Here is a 14,395-nt window from a genome sequence, read left to right as displayed (position 1 = left end):
TGGTGGCTTTTATGGCTTTAGCAGATTACTCTGGTAAGCAATTTTCCAACCAGTGATAAATCCCTAGCGTAGGCCAGGCGGTGACAGTGGATCCCCCAGCAGCGCCATACCCCGTATCTCGTACCTCACCTCCCTCTGCTTGGGGTGGTGGCTCTGGGACTCTGCCCCAGGCTGCAGCAGGGCCCGGACTTTGCTGTTGCTGTGTCAAGTCTCTGCTAGGCTCTGGGGCTGCATCGGGGTTTCAGCTCTGCTGAATCATGATCCTTGGTGGTGGTGGTGGGTCCCCAGCTCCTGGGGTTTGTGCCCCACGGCACAAGTCCCTGGTGTGGGGGAGAAGGGAATGGGGATGTTGGTGGGAGTCTCAGCTGGGACTTCAGGTGCCTTTACTCAGGGTTTCTCCGTGGGTGAGAGCAGCCCCGAGCGCCCAAGGGAAGAGCTGGGGGAGCAGCCCTGCGCCCCAATAGAGGCTGTTACACCTGATCTTCTGCAGCAGGGGAACACCAGCTCCCACCAGCCACTCCAGGTCCCGGGATTCTCCAAGCTGCCATGGGTGGTCCAGAGCAGAGGGTGCTGCAAACCCTGCCATGGGTAAGGGTCCGCTGGCTCCCATGGGTGCTCTGGCTCTGGGGGTGCCCCGGGTCCCTCTGAGGGTCCAGCCCTAAGGATGCTGCCGTTCCCACCGGGTCTGTGCCCGGTCTCTCTGTCTCCTACGGGTGATCCAGGGCCGAGGATGCTCTCGAGCCTCTGGGCGGTCCCTCCCTCCCCAGGGCGCTGCGCGCCGCGGGCTCCCGGTGACATCTAGTGGTGTCACACACAGGGACCGATACAGGGACCGACGCACACAGACACAGCGACACGGACACACGGACACGGCGGGGGGGTGGGGGGCGGATGGTCCGAGGATGCTGCTCGCCCCGGTGCGCAGCGCTGCACCCCCGGGGACCCTGCCCGCACTTGGCCAGGAAGAGCAGAGATGGGGACACACTTCCTCTCCCCCCAGTTCGCCTTATTTCCCCTCATATCCTTTCTCCAGGCTTCTTCTCCCTCAGGGATTTCCCATGGGGACTGCAGGATGCGCTCGGCAGTGCTGAAGGGCTTGCGGTGGGGGAGATGGAGAGTTGGGGGTCATGTCACCCCTCTGCCATTCCCCGATCCACCAGCCCAGCTGAGGGATGCTGGCTCCCAGGATGTCACTCCGGTGCTGCTGGTGGATGCAGGGATGAGCCAGAGCCATGCAAGGCCCAAAGACAAATGGTGACAAAGCCCCTGTGCAGGGGACAGTCGCTGGGGTTGTGCAGGGAATAGTCCCTGGGCTGACCCGGCAGCGCCTGGCGCATCCTGGCCTATTTGGGGCTGGGGTGTCACAGGGTGCAGGGGCTCAGGTGGGTGCCTGGAACAGCCAGGGGTGGAGGTGTGTCACACACACTGTTAGTGACTCATCTGCTTGGGGACTGAGTACACAGATCCCACTTCACGGTGATCTCCCTCTCACTTTTGGAGCCCCCCTGCCTCCGCTCCTGCCTGCGGTGACACCCTCCCTCTGCAGCGATGCCGGGGGTGCAGCTCCCCCTCGCTTTGTCATCGCTCCGTTGCCGTGCCAACGCGGTGGCCGTGTCCCTGCTCAGACATTGTCACCGCTGGGCCTGGCACAGGCAGCACCACCCGGCACCCACAGGTAGGGTTGGGGGACACGGGGGAGCTGCTTGGGTGTCTGCCTCCAATGCCCCCAATACATCGCTTAGACCCTCCTCAGCTATGAACTGGAGTGAATCCCCGCCTCTGCATGAGCCTATAGCCCCCATCGAGAGCAGAGACAGTCCCTGAGACCCCCCTGGGATTTTGGAGAGTCCCAGCCAGAGGCCACAGTGAGGGGCTGCCGGGCTGTGGAATGTGCATACGGCATCCTCCCCTCCAGGGCACGTGGGTTAACCAGATTTAACCAGAGAAAAAAAACCACGAAAAGTAAGGCGCACTGGATTTGCCCTGGGAGGGGGGAACTGGGGCTGTGCTTGGGGCTGCCGGGGGAACCGAGGTTGGGAGGGGAACAGGCAGGTCCTGGTGAAGAGGTCCAGTCACCTCCAGCTTTCCCAGCACTCAGTGGTGGGTAATGGGCAACTCAGAAGATCCCTTTCCCAACAGGCACAGCCTGTGTCCCACTGCCAGGGCCTGTGTCTGGGGGTGTTCGTTCCCTGTCCCTCCATCCTCAGTGCTATTGGGGACTGTGTTTGCCCTGTGTGAGTGCCAGCAGGGCCAGATGTTTGCATCTGGTGGGAGGGCAGGACCGGGTTATATGGATCCCCATCTGGGATCTCTGGAGGTACCAGCAGCCACTTGGCGTGATGGCAGTTTGGGGGAGGCTGTTGTGATATGGGGGGAGCCAGTGCCTCTTTCTGTCCCCCCCAGCCTGGTCCCCCTTCCCGTCCCACAGAGCACCCCATGGCCCCAGGCAGTGAGACTGGACACAGGCGGCCTTTGCAGTGCAACTTAATGGGATAAACCAATTCCCTTAACCCACTTATCTGGCTGATCCAATAAAGGTGGCTGGGAATAAAGTGTGTGCGTGGTCTTAATGCATTGCCCTTCTCCACGCTCCCCCGGTCCTGGCAGCACCATGGGTCCGTCTGCCACAGCTGGCAGGGGGCTCCTCCCCAGAGGCAGTGCAGCGGGGCTGGGGCAGAGTGGGGACGTTGGACCCTGGGACTAGGACCAGCTGGCTCTGGGTGACAGGGAAAAAGGAGAGGTGGCTGTGACAGTGGTGGAGGTGGCTCTAATCCATCGAGGGATAACCCAGCACAAAGCACAACGCAGGTGAGTTGTGGGGGCCATGGGAAGGGTCTCTGGTGTAGCTGTGGTTGGGTGACACCATGTGTTTGTCCCCCGCACCAGCACAGACATTCACTCAGCCCCACGTCCCCAGGGGCCATTGCTTTTGTCATGGAGGGGGTCCCTTGCTTGCCCCTGCGCTGCCTTCCTGTATCAGGGTTTGGGGGTTGTTGTGGGGGTCTGGGTGGGCTGGGAAGGGGGTGAAGGTGGGACATGAGATGGGAGGGATGGGGATGGAGGGATGGGGATGGAGGGACAGTGTTGGAGGGATGGAGATGAAAAGGATGGAGGCAGGGACAGGCACAGAGGGACAAGGATGGAGGGGTACAGATGGAGGGACGGTTGTGGCAGGAGGGCTGGGGCAGGAGGAAGGGGGCAGGCAGGGCAAAGGCAGGGGCAGGAGGGTTGGGAAAAAGGACAGGAGCAGGGTGGCAGGAGCAGGAAGGTTGGGAAGGCCAGGAGCAGGCAGGCGGGGCCGGGAGGATTGGACAGGAGTGCAGGGGCAGGCAGGAGGCGCAGGAGCACGGGGATGGGTGTGCCGTGGCGGCTGGGAGCCACCTCCAGGTGTGGGTGACGCAGCGGGAGCAGGAAGCGCCTGGCTCCGGGGCAGGTGAGGGTGGAGCGGACGGTGCCGGACGCTGCTCGGAGCAGGACCCTACCCGAGGTCCGGCCAGCCGGGACCTGCTGTCACTGGGGCCGCTGTGGCTTCGCTCCCCCCTCCTCTCTGTCCCTGCAGGCTGCCATGGACGGGGCCCCGCCGCCCACCAGCCCCACCGGGCTCTCGGCGTACGTGGCCGTGTCGCAGCTGCTGGGCCTGACGCTCCTGGCCACCACAGGTGCCTGGCTGGGCCGCTACCGGGGCGGCGTGGCCTGGCACAGCCCCCTCCAGTTCAACGCCCACCCCCTGTGCATGGTGCTGGGCATGGTGTTCCTCCAAGGTGACGGTGAGCAGGATGGTGGGACACGTGCCCTGTCCCAGCTGCAGCCTCCAAAGCCTGGAGCTGTGCTTGGGCAGGGAACAAAGGGGACGAAGTGGTGACAAAAGACACGGGGAAGGTGCTCCAGTATCACTGGGTGCCACCCAGGGAGGTGGGGGGTCCCTGTGCATGCTCAGGTACCCTCTCTGTGCAGCTCTCCTCGTGTACCGGGTGTTCAGGCACGAAGCCAAGCGCTCCACCAAGGCGCTGCACGCGCTGCTCCACGGCCTGGCACTGGTCATCGCCCTCGTGGGTGAGTGCCGGGCTGAGGGGGGTGGATGGGGCAGGATGTGGCCCTGGGGGTGGGTGACAGGCCCTTCTCTGCAGGCATCATCGCTGTCTTTGAGTCGCACCGCACCAAGGGCATCCCCAACATGTACAGCCTGCACTCCTGGTGTGGCATGGCTGCCTTTGTGCTCTACCTCCTGCAGGTGAGGGCTGCGGAGCTCCTGGGCCCCCGGGAGGGGAGGGACTCCGCAGAGCCTGTGACATCCCCGTGTCCCCACAGTGGCTCCTGGGCTGTGGTTTCTTTCTGTTCCCTGGTGCCTCCTTCTCAGTGAGAGGACAGTACAAGCCCCAGCACATCTTCTTTGGCATCACCCTCTTCATCCTCTCCATCACGTCCTGCTTGTTGGGCATCACTGAAATGCTCCTCTTGAAAATCAGGTGGGTGACCAAGCTGGGGTGGGGGGGTGCCCCAGTCCCTGCTCAATCTGTGGCTCTTAAATCTCCCCTCGAGGCCTTTATTTCTGCTGCTGCTGAGTCACTTACCAGATGATGTTTAACAAGGGCCTGGATCCTGCAACAGCTTTCTTTGGGAATGTCGATAAAATGCCCAGTGCCACCTCCTTGTGTCCAGGTGTTTGCAGAACCACCCAGGAGACTCATGTCCCTAAGGCCTCTGCCCTCACAGCTGGAGGACAGAGAGATGGCCCCAGCTGCACACTGGGGTCCCACAGCCCCAGCACTGGGGGGACAGGGCTATGGGGCACCCCAGGAGCCATTTCCCTCTGGCAGGGAGGGTACTGGGCTGCCTCTAGCCCTAGTACAGGATTGTGCCACCAGGTTCATCTGCTGCCACCAAGGGTCTCTCCTCAAAGTGAGCAAAACACCGACATTCCTCTCTTGCTCTGATTTGGGGGAAGGGACCTTTCCCAAGGTGTGTGCCTGAAGGATGAGGATGAGGATGAGGATGAGTAGAGGGTCCCAGCCAGGGTAGGGACAGGCCACCCATCTCTTAAGGCTTGAGCATCCCTCTCCACCCCCACAGTGATTCCTATAGCCACTTTGTGCCCGAGGGCATCCTGGCCAACACCCTGGGGGTGCTGCTGGTGGCCTTCGGGCTGGTGGTGTGCTACGTGCTGACACGGGAGGAGTGGAAGCGCCCGCCACTGGCCGAGGAGATGGCCTTGTCCATGGACTTCAAGACCCTGACAGAGGGCGAGAGCCCCAGTGGTGGCAGCCAGTGACATCCCCAGCTCCTGGTCTCCGGCACGGGCTCCTTGTGACGTCTGAAATGTTCCTGTGCACCCTGTCCCTGGTGGTTTGCACCTCTGCACAGCCCTGGGTGACGACAACAGCTGGGGAAGGACACGCTTGGTGCAATGATGCCCTCTGGACTCAGCCTTGCTTGGCCTTAATCATCCTTAGCTCTCCCCTCCCCAGCCCCTGGTGACCCCCAAACGCGTCCCAGCTCTGTGGGAATGGCAGTGCTGTGGGCAGGGCAGGGGCTGGCAGGGGTATGAAGGAGAGGGGTCTCCAGGCTCTTCTCTCCTCTGGGGACAGGGAGTGGGAGCACAGATTTCCACCCTGTGGGCAGCCAAAGCCTATGGCCTGTTCCCAGTGGGCAGAGGGGATGTTTGTCCCCCCTGGGATGTCCCACTCACTGGCAGCCCCTCACCCTCCAGCATGGCCACTTGTGGGGCACGCTCCCCTAAAGGGCTCTCCAGGAGCGACCCTATGCTTGTGCAGGTTCGGCAGCTTCGTGTCTGAAGTGTTTTCTCCCCATGCATGATGTGTTTGCTCAGTGAATGCTCCCAACCTAATAAATGTTTGCAGCTAACCCTGTCCTCCTCCTGACTGCCCCCCCATCACAGTTGTGGGGTACCCCTGAGTTCCTACATCCCGAGGGTGGCCGGGAGAGGAGCTGCCTGAGCGGCTGGGGAGGATGGGTGGATGTTAGGGGTGGGATTGTCCTGTCCAGCACTGCAGACCTCAGTGGTGGCTGTGTGAAGGACCCCAGGGGGACATCTCCAGGCTCTGGCCATGCACTGGATGTTATAATTATTACACACTATATTATTATATGCCTTTTGCTGGTGGCAGCAGTAATGCTGCCTCTGTCGCCTCCTGCTCCTGGTGGTTCCCAGGTCCCTGTCCCCACCCCCATGCAATGACTGTGAGAAGCATCGGAACACTCCTTCACTGACCCCAGTGTGGGAAAAACAGCCGCCCAGACACAATTTCCAAGTGTTAACCATTTATAAATAAGTACATTTTTTCATACATACAGTTTTCATTGTACAGATTACAATCTGTATACATTGGGGGGGAAATGCATTCTTTTGAACTTTTCACATCTATCTCACAGCTCACATGTACAGACAAGAAAACTCTGCTCAAGCAAATACAGCAAAGGAAAAAATATGTTTTCTTCTTTCCTTAGAGATGAGAGGCGAAGGCCTCTGCTGTTGGCAGGGGCTGCTCTTCCCACTGCACAATATCACAACTGTGTGGTGTTCAATATATCAGAGAACAGAACATGCATTGGATAATATACTGTACAGAGAGGAAGTCCTTTACATCAGAATTATAGAAAAGCTAAAGGAAAATTTAAGTGTCTTAAAGATCTTCCCAGCAAGTGTCTCAGAGGATGGCAACCAGGGAGTTGTACAAAGCACAAGGTGGGTGTACTGGACATGTTTGTACCCAACTCAGAGCCTCTCGGATGTGAAGACAGAAAGGAGATGGAACACTAAATGCAACACTATGGCAAAGAAAAGGCTGGACAGGGATGAGCCCGGCAGTACTGGCAGAGTCCACGCGAGTCTCTGGGTTATCGGTCTAGTGACACAATGGACTTTATGTAGCACACAGTGCTGCTCTCAGTGGCTGGCTGAGCAGTGCACAGTGAGGCAGAACTGTGGGGATCCAGCTCCATGGGCACGAGGCTTTCCCACCTACCCATCCCGAGCCTGACTTGCCTCCCCACTGCTGTCCCTGGACAGCATCACCCAAAGGGACAAAGTCTTTTGGCAAAGCAGCCCTCTGTTTTCACAACCACGGGATGCAATCCCCTCAGATGGGACCCGGCTGCTGACTCCCCAGTACTGTGAGTTAGAAAATGGCAGGAGGAAGGATATGGTGGGTGGGTTGGGTGTCTGTTGGCTTTTCCCGGTGACGGCCGTGCTCACTGTGCTCCTCTTGGGTTGGTCTGTACCAGTTGTGGAGAGATCCAGCTGTATAGTCAAGAGTTGGACACGAATGCATCTTGCTAAAGAATTGAGCCCTTAGTGGTTTATATTAGAAAAAAGAGTTTGATTGAATGAAAATCCAGCAATTATTCACACAAAGCTGAAAAAAACGGAGATTCACTTTCAACCATTGTGCTTTGTGTCCAACACACCCCCCACCAGCCTGCGCAGTGCAGCTGGCACGGGGTGAAGGCATTGATTTGCAGAGGTCCCAGCAGGTACAGCAGCTCTTCCCCTAAGCCCTTGGGTAAACACCAATATCCCGGCAGAAGAGTTATCTTGAATTCCCAAGACTACAGCAAAGTACAACCACCAAGGAGCTCGTGACAGCTCACTGTGGACCCCCGCAGACGAGGAAGGCGGAGGACGAGCAGGCACGCCGGCTTGCTTGGTTCTCTAGGTAAGGCGGAGCTGGCACTTCGGTTTTAGCTAGACTTCTCCTGGGTAACCCTGAATATACAGCAACCTTTGTAAAGGGGCCTGAATTACTCCCAGTTTACTACCCACCCTGGTTCCAGACCTAATCCCAGTATGACTCCAGTGTTTGGCACACGCACGCTCATGTGTTCACACCAGCCACATGGTTTTCTTTACAGCCAGGTTAAAGAAAAATAACCAAAAAGTTCAGTGCTCGGACAGACCCAGCTGGGCACTGGTGCCACAGCAGGCAGACAGATGCACAGACACACATCTCAGATTGCTGGAGCCAGCACAGTCCTCCCAAACAGTGACACAGAGAAGGCAGCTCAGGCTGTGCCTTCTTTGGAGATCGATCCTAAAGGATCTGTCTTTGTAAAACCCTCACTTTCCTAAGCACTTTGATGCCCACTCAAGACTATGTCCAAAGCCCTCTGATGCCACTCCCAGCCTGGCTGGGGGGACCCTGCAGACCCCTCACTGGGTGGGTGTCCCCTCCCCTGGGACCACAATATCCTTCTGACCTGGGAGGAAAGCAAGAGCCAATGAATCTCCACTGAGGGATGGGGCAGACACCCACACCTGATGCTGGGAGAGAAGATTCCAGCTCTGCGGCGACACACTCGGAGCAGCCACAGGTGAGGACGAGAGACACCTGGTGGGAAAGCTGGCTAAAGAAAGTGCTTCAGCATCACTTTTGGCATTGCCTTCCCCATGCACCCCAAGAACTAAAACTGGAGTTTCAATGTCATCAAGAACCTGCTTTACTAGGTGCACCCAAAATCCTACTTGCTTGAAGATGGGGCTTGCCAGTGGTACCACTGCAGCTGGGAGGGCATGAAGGCACCAGCTGGCAGCACTGTCCTGCATCTTAATTACTCAAAGAGTAATTAAATATGTAGCACAGATGTACAGAACGGCACACTGTCTGAAACTGAGTGTGATCCCACAGTGTGGCCTGGGCTTGTCAGACCTAGATCCAAGAGCAGAGGATGAAGGGCCTTCAGGGTGAGATCTGACCTTGTGCTCTCCCAAGCCCAATGGGGCCACGCCAGCACAACACAGAATGACCCCTGCTTCTCCTCATGCAAAGCCCAAATCATGACTTTGAAGACACAGGGGACTGAGGAAGAACAGCTTTTCCAGGAAGCAATGTGCTTCTTACCCAGTGACCACAGCAGCCATCCTGCCTTGACTGTCCCTAAGAGAATTGCTGGGGAAGTGCTTTAAAACCACTGCAAAGAATATTGTATTCAAAAATTACTCAATCTGTTGATGCTTATATACAGGAGTCAGTTCTTGTGCTATAAATGTTATTATTCATTGCTTTGTTTCTTTTCTTTTTCTTCTTTTTTTTTAAAAATACACTAAGAGACGAGCTGTTTTGCTATTTTCTAATGAAGACACTACTCACGCTTAAATATCCAGTATTTATCATAGTAACAAATTCAAACAGTAAAGTGCACCCATTTACAGAGAGAACAGATGGAAAACCATTAGTGCAAGAATTCTGTGAAAAATGTAACACGTGGAATTGTGAAAAAACCTGCACGCCGCAGTGTTTCAAGCCTTCTTCAAATTTGTGGTTGTGTTAAAAGTGTGAGCTGTTTTCTCTTTCCCTTAAAACATCTACAGAAACTGAAAAGTTACTGTGAGGGGATGCTTTGAAGGACAGGACTGGGAGCACAAGGCAGTGAGGAGCAAAAGCAAAGCAAAGCAAGGGCAGTTCTCCTGTTACTGCTCCTGGACCATCCTGCTGGCGTTGCAGTGGAGAGGAGCCACTGACAGCCACAGTGTGTCTCACTCAGCCGGATAAAACAGGGACAGGGCTCAACTGGGTTACTTTTTCCTTTCAAAGAAGCAACTAAAGGTAGGAAGCCACTCACTCAGGCAGAAAGCTGGAGGATGTGAGGCGCTGAGCAAAGTGACTGATGCTGCTCCAGACCCAGGATACGTCTCCCAGCTATGGGTGTGTGGGATGCAAAGGAGAAATTGGTTCTTCCTTACAAAACAGAGCATGTTGTTTCAAAAAAGAGGAAAGAAAACCATCACACCCCATTTGCAAGGGGAGAAACAGTGCACAGAGCTGGGTGTCCCCAAGGGGGACCCACCCCATCAAGGGGGTCCTAGCCAGCCCCTCCATTTTACAGAGCCCTGGGATAAAGCAAAGAGTCAGCACTGGGTTGCACCTCAAGGAAGAAAACACCAACCTCAATCCAAATAGTGGCTTTGGCAAAGACCAAATGCCCCAAGAGAGCCCCAAAATCGCCAAAACTCACAGAGGAACCCCCCCTTCCAAATGCTCTCCATATGTCTATGAGACACAAGCCTCCCCTGGCCCAAGGTGTGCATGTCCCAGCTTGCTCTGAGCAAATTAGGCAATTAAATAGCAACGAGATGTGCTGAGCCACACACAGGGGGAAAAAAAAGCCCCATCGAAGCCAGGGTTTGCTTAAAGAGTTGTGGACCCTGTCCTGAGCTGGTGTGAATGGGTGCAGCTGCAATGGTGTGGCACTGGGATATGCTCACTCACACCAGCGCAGGTTGGAGCCGTGATTTGGTTCAGGAAGTCTTGCAATCGATTCGCAGTAGCCCTTTGGAGACCCCGAAGGTATCGCTCCCCTGCTCAGCACTGAATTGCTCCGAAGAGTTGATATGAGTGAGGTTTGGCATTGGGCAACAGGCACTAGTTTGCTTTAAAACAAGCTACAGCGTTACCACTCTCCCTCCTGTCATCCCACCCTTCACCCTCAGGAACGGAAAAGGCAGATTATAAACCCACCCAGGAATAAAGGGATCAGTAAAGGAAGTTCTTCCCCCCACCGCAAAAGAAATTTTCAGCAAATAATTGAAAAATTATTGAAAATCCTACAAAAAGGATTTTGAAACTGGCTCCTGCTTTTCATGCCATCTTCATGTGACCTGCATTTGATTACAAAACCGAAAATAATAGAAAAAACCCAACCCGAACTGGAAAATGTCCTGAAATAGATAACATAAATAAATTATAAATAGGTCTCTCTTAACTACAGCTTCTCAAAAAGCAACACATGGTCTCCACCATGTACAGATATGGAACATGGTGTCCCTTTCCAGGACTGCAGGAACAGAGGATCTTAGAGGAGCACAGCCCTTGCTACAGCCCCTGCTCCCTGTCAGGAGTGAGCCAGAGGGAAGGGATGCTGCAGGGCTGGGACTGCAGAAAGACCCTTCCTCTTTTGGGACCACCATGCCATGTTCTACATCCTCATAATAAAAAAATGTAAAAAAAATTAAGAATTGCAATTTTCCTCTTTGAATGTCATTTTGTAAGTCAGATTTTTGCTTTTCCTTACAAGTGATAAATGCCCCCCAGATGAACACTAACTTGCCCCATGCAAATGCTGTGGGTGAGGTGCAGTCTGCCAACAGTGTGAAGAAGTTAGTGCAATCCCAGTTCATGCACAAGAAGTCCCTGGCCAATTCCCTTGGCTGATTAAAACACATAACAATGGGCCAACCTTAATCCTTCAATGCTTGTAAAATGCCCCAGAGCAAAGGAATCAGTGTGAGGGCACCTGGTAGGTACTTGGAAAGCAGCAAAGTGCTGTGTGATCCCCATGCCTTCTGGCCGATGACAAGTTAAATAAGGAAGGAAAGCGCTGTAAACCAGCAGAATCAGGATGGGTGTTGTGGGTGCTGTGCATAGCTACTGGTGTTAAATCACATCACCGAGGGCAATCTGCTCTTTAGGGCAAAGAGCCAAATGACCTGGCTGGCACGGGGACCTGTGGATGCAGCCTTGGGAAAGGCTCTTGCGGAATTCCCTAGGAATTCCCATCAGAGTTGAGTAAGAGATCATTGAGACAAAATAAACCAATCTAAATCCATGGCAGTTGTCTCTTGAAAAAGAGCTGGTTACCTCCTGCTGCGTAGGGATATCTCTGGACCACCCCGCACCATGGACTAAGATATCCTGGTTGGAACTTTGCTGGAATTGGGCAAACGATACTGGCTCGGCTGATGTTGGCTTCAAAGTCAGCTAGGGAACGAAAGGGCTGGAGCACGTGCATGGCTGTCTGACCACCACATAAAGTACCGGAGAAACTTGGTCATGTAGCTACCCAAGAGAAATAAAAATAAAAATAATAATAATTATAATAATATGCATGGAAATCAAGCTTGGAAGTGTGTGCTGAAAACATGAAGGTCTCACTCCAACAAGTGTCTTTTACACATTAGACTCCACAAATGGTCTCTTTGGTTTGATTGGGGACGTCTGCCCTTGCCTGGAGTCCCTGGAGAGCTGCCTGTACAGGTTATCCTGGTAGGCCTGTGCCACGGGCAGCGTCCTTGCCACCTTGACGTCGGGGTATGAGGAGGCTTGGGTGACTCTCTCCAGGAGGTCTCCTCGGGACCCATTGGCCAGCATCCCATGGGGGCTGTAATAGTCCTCCTCTAGCAAATGGCCATTCTGTGCATTGTTGGTTTTGTTATAAAAGGCAATGTTGCTGATTGAAGAGGGTGGGCTAAAGGATTCTGGCTGGGGCAGATTGCCAGGAGACGTAGGACTAATGACAGTGTCCACTGATGACACAGCCCAGGTCCGGTTCTGCTGATGGAGATGGGGGTACTGCTGAGTCCGAGCAGTTTTATCTATGATTCCCATGAATGGCGTGGTCCGGGAACGGGCTGGCTCACTGGGGTAGCCCCCCTGTGTGGGCGAGACTGGAGACAGCTCATCGCATGATCTGTCGTAGGCTGGCTTGAGGGGAATCTCCATTTGCTGAATTGAAGCAGAGGGGCGAAAGTTGGGAGTCAGGTTGGAGGTGGAGGAGATGCTATTGCTAGAAGGGGAAAAGCGGAGGCCAACGCTCTGAGAGTGGAGTAGAGGCCTTGGAGTCGGTGGGTGAGGCTTGATTTCGCTGGGATTGACTGTGATGGGCCTTCTTATGAGATGAGACACATCTGGAGAGCCCAGCTGGTTGGCCGGGAGGGAAGAACGCTCCAGGTCAAGCTTCGAGTGGCACACCGGATAGTAGGAGGCGGACTGGCTTCGCCCAATCTGAGGCGTCTGGCTGTATCTCATCCCCCCTCTGTATGCTGAGGATGGTCTCTGCGGAAGGTCTTCTTTGGCCAGCCCTCCGTGCTGACAGATGGCTCCGGCGCTGAGACTCGCCTGCACGTGCTGCACGGGCCTGCTGTCACCCACGATGCCCCCGATGGAGCCCTGGTAGACCAGGCGGCTCTGGCTGACCCCCATGTCCCCTGATGATGACTGGTACTTGCTGGCCATCGAGTGGGCAACCTGGCTGTATGCACCAGTTGGGATGACAGTACTAGAATGGACGGCAGAGCTGGGCTGATTGCTCCTCACGATTTGTGCCTTGGCTGGCTGCAGCCTCAGCCCTGGCTGTGGCACGGCCACAGGGAGCTGGGACATCTGGAAGGATCTCTGCGTCATCTTGGATAGCGGAGACTTGGGTCTGCCGGGGAGCTGGGTGACCCCGCTGGGTTCCTGCTGGTAACGGACTGGGGAGCCGGACTGGGACCTATAAACACTCATGCTCTCTGCGGGGGGACTGGCGCGGTACTGGGGGCCTCTGCGAAGGGGAGACGGTGGTGGGCTCTGATACTCCTTCCCTTGGCTTCCGACGGGAGGGGGGCTGAAGCGGTAAGTGGAGCCCTGGTGAGCTGGGGATGTGTGTGGAGGACTGGGTCTGTAATGTGAGTTTTGGTGTGTCGGAGACAGAGCAGGAGATGTGGACTGGTACCCCTGCCTGGTCGGTGAACCCACAGAGCTGTTGGACCTGAAATCAAAGACCTGATGAGAGCCAAGAGGTGAGCCAGAAATATAGGCTGAGTCCCTGTGAGCTGGAGATGGAGGTGGGCTCTGGATGATGGGCAGCCCTTGGTTTGGCCTGGACTCTGTCTGCAGGCCAATGGAAACGTTTTCTACATCCTGCTCAAGGTATTCCTCCTCAAAGATATCTTGCACAGAATACAGCTCTTCATGCTGGGCTTCGGGTTCTGGCTCTGCTGGGAGTGGCGGTGGTGGCTGCTGCTGCTGCTGCTGCTGCTGCTGCTGCTGCTGCTGCACCTGCCTGCACTCCTCCTCCACCCGCATCAGCAGCCGCTGGATCTCACGGTTGTTAGGACACAGCTTGATGGCCTCATTCAGGTCCTCCAGGGCTGCTGAAAACTGCCTGCTTGACAAAGGAATAGAAATGAGAACGGAAAGTACTCTGGATTTGGATGGAGCTGTTTTCAGAGATTCCAGGGGGATAAAGTGGCTTCTGCATGTTACTGAGAGAGAGATCTGTGATTGCTACTGCTTGCTGCACCTCTCACATGCTGCCTTATGGGCCTCCCTCGGATTTATGTTATCCAAACAGAGGGAAAATTCTGGAAAAGAAGGGAACAGTCCTGAGATGGCACAATCCAGACTTGCAAACACGCCTGTCCTCTGCAGCGTATGTTAGGGGCCAATTAATTACTCCCCCTAGCACCACCATGAGCTTCACCTCTGTGTTAGCAAAGGGGACACCAACAGATTGATTACCCCAAGCCCAACTCACCACTGCTGTAAACAAGCCCTGACAGAACTACAACCACTTACGCCACTGAAAATTTAACTTCTGCCTGATGCCAAGACCACACAGCATCAGGCCTGGCTCCAGAGCTCAGGGGCTCCCACAGGTCAGCGCTCTCGGCAAGGCTTGTCTC

At 55.4% G+C, this 14,395-nt stretch overlaps 2 protein-coding genes across 12 annotated transcripts in view; one reads left to right on the top strand and one right to left on the bottom strand.

Moving 5' to 3' along the window:
* The first annotated feature begins 1,533 nt into the window (after positions 1-1,533).
* Positions 1,534-5,862, top strand: LOC116435400 (cytochrome b561). Its single transcript, XM_032091716.1, is given in 8 exon segments — positions 1,534-1,675; positions 2,608-2,723; positions 2,725-2,808; positions 3,560-3,767; positions 3,955-4,053; positions 4,128-4,231; positions 4,309-4,466; positions 5,071-5,862. Coding segments are annotated over 8 exon segments (1,095 nt in total). The 5' UTR covers positions 1,534-1,548; the 3' UTR covers positions 5,270-5,862.
* A 400-nt stretch (positions 5,863-6,262) lies between these two features.
* The window catches only part of TANC2 (tetratricopeptide repeat, ankyrin repeat and coiled-coil containing 2), a 195,997-nt gene continuing 187,864 nt past the window's right edge, over positions 6,263-14,395 (bottom strand). For all 11 annotated transcript variants that reach the window (XM_032091741.1, XM_032091740.1, XM_032091744.1 and 8 more), the window contains one exon: positions 6,263-13,875. In XM_032091741.1, the coding sequence (XP_031947632.1) occupies positions 11,901-13,875 (1,975 nt within the window). In that variant the 3' untranslated portion in view covers positions 6,263-11,900. The remainder of the gene's footprint in view (positions 13,876-14,395) is intronic.

Source organism: Corvus moneduloides, chromosome 26 (genome assembly GCF_009650955.1).
Source record: "Corvus moneduloides isolate bCorMon1 chromosome 26, bCorMon1.pri, whole genome shotgun sequence".
Taxonomy (NCBI): Eukaryota; Metazoa; Chordata; class Aves; order Passeriformes; family Corvidae; genus Corvus; species Corvus moneduloides.
The sequence above is the reverse complement of the archived record's forward strand: the minus strand, read 5'-3'. Positions and strand labels throughout refer to the sequence as shown.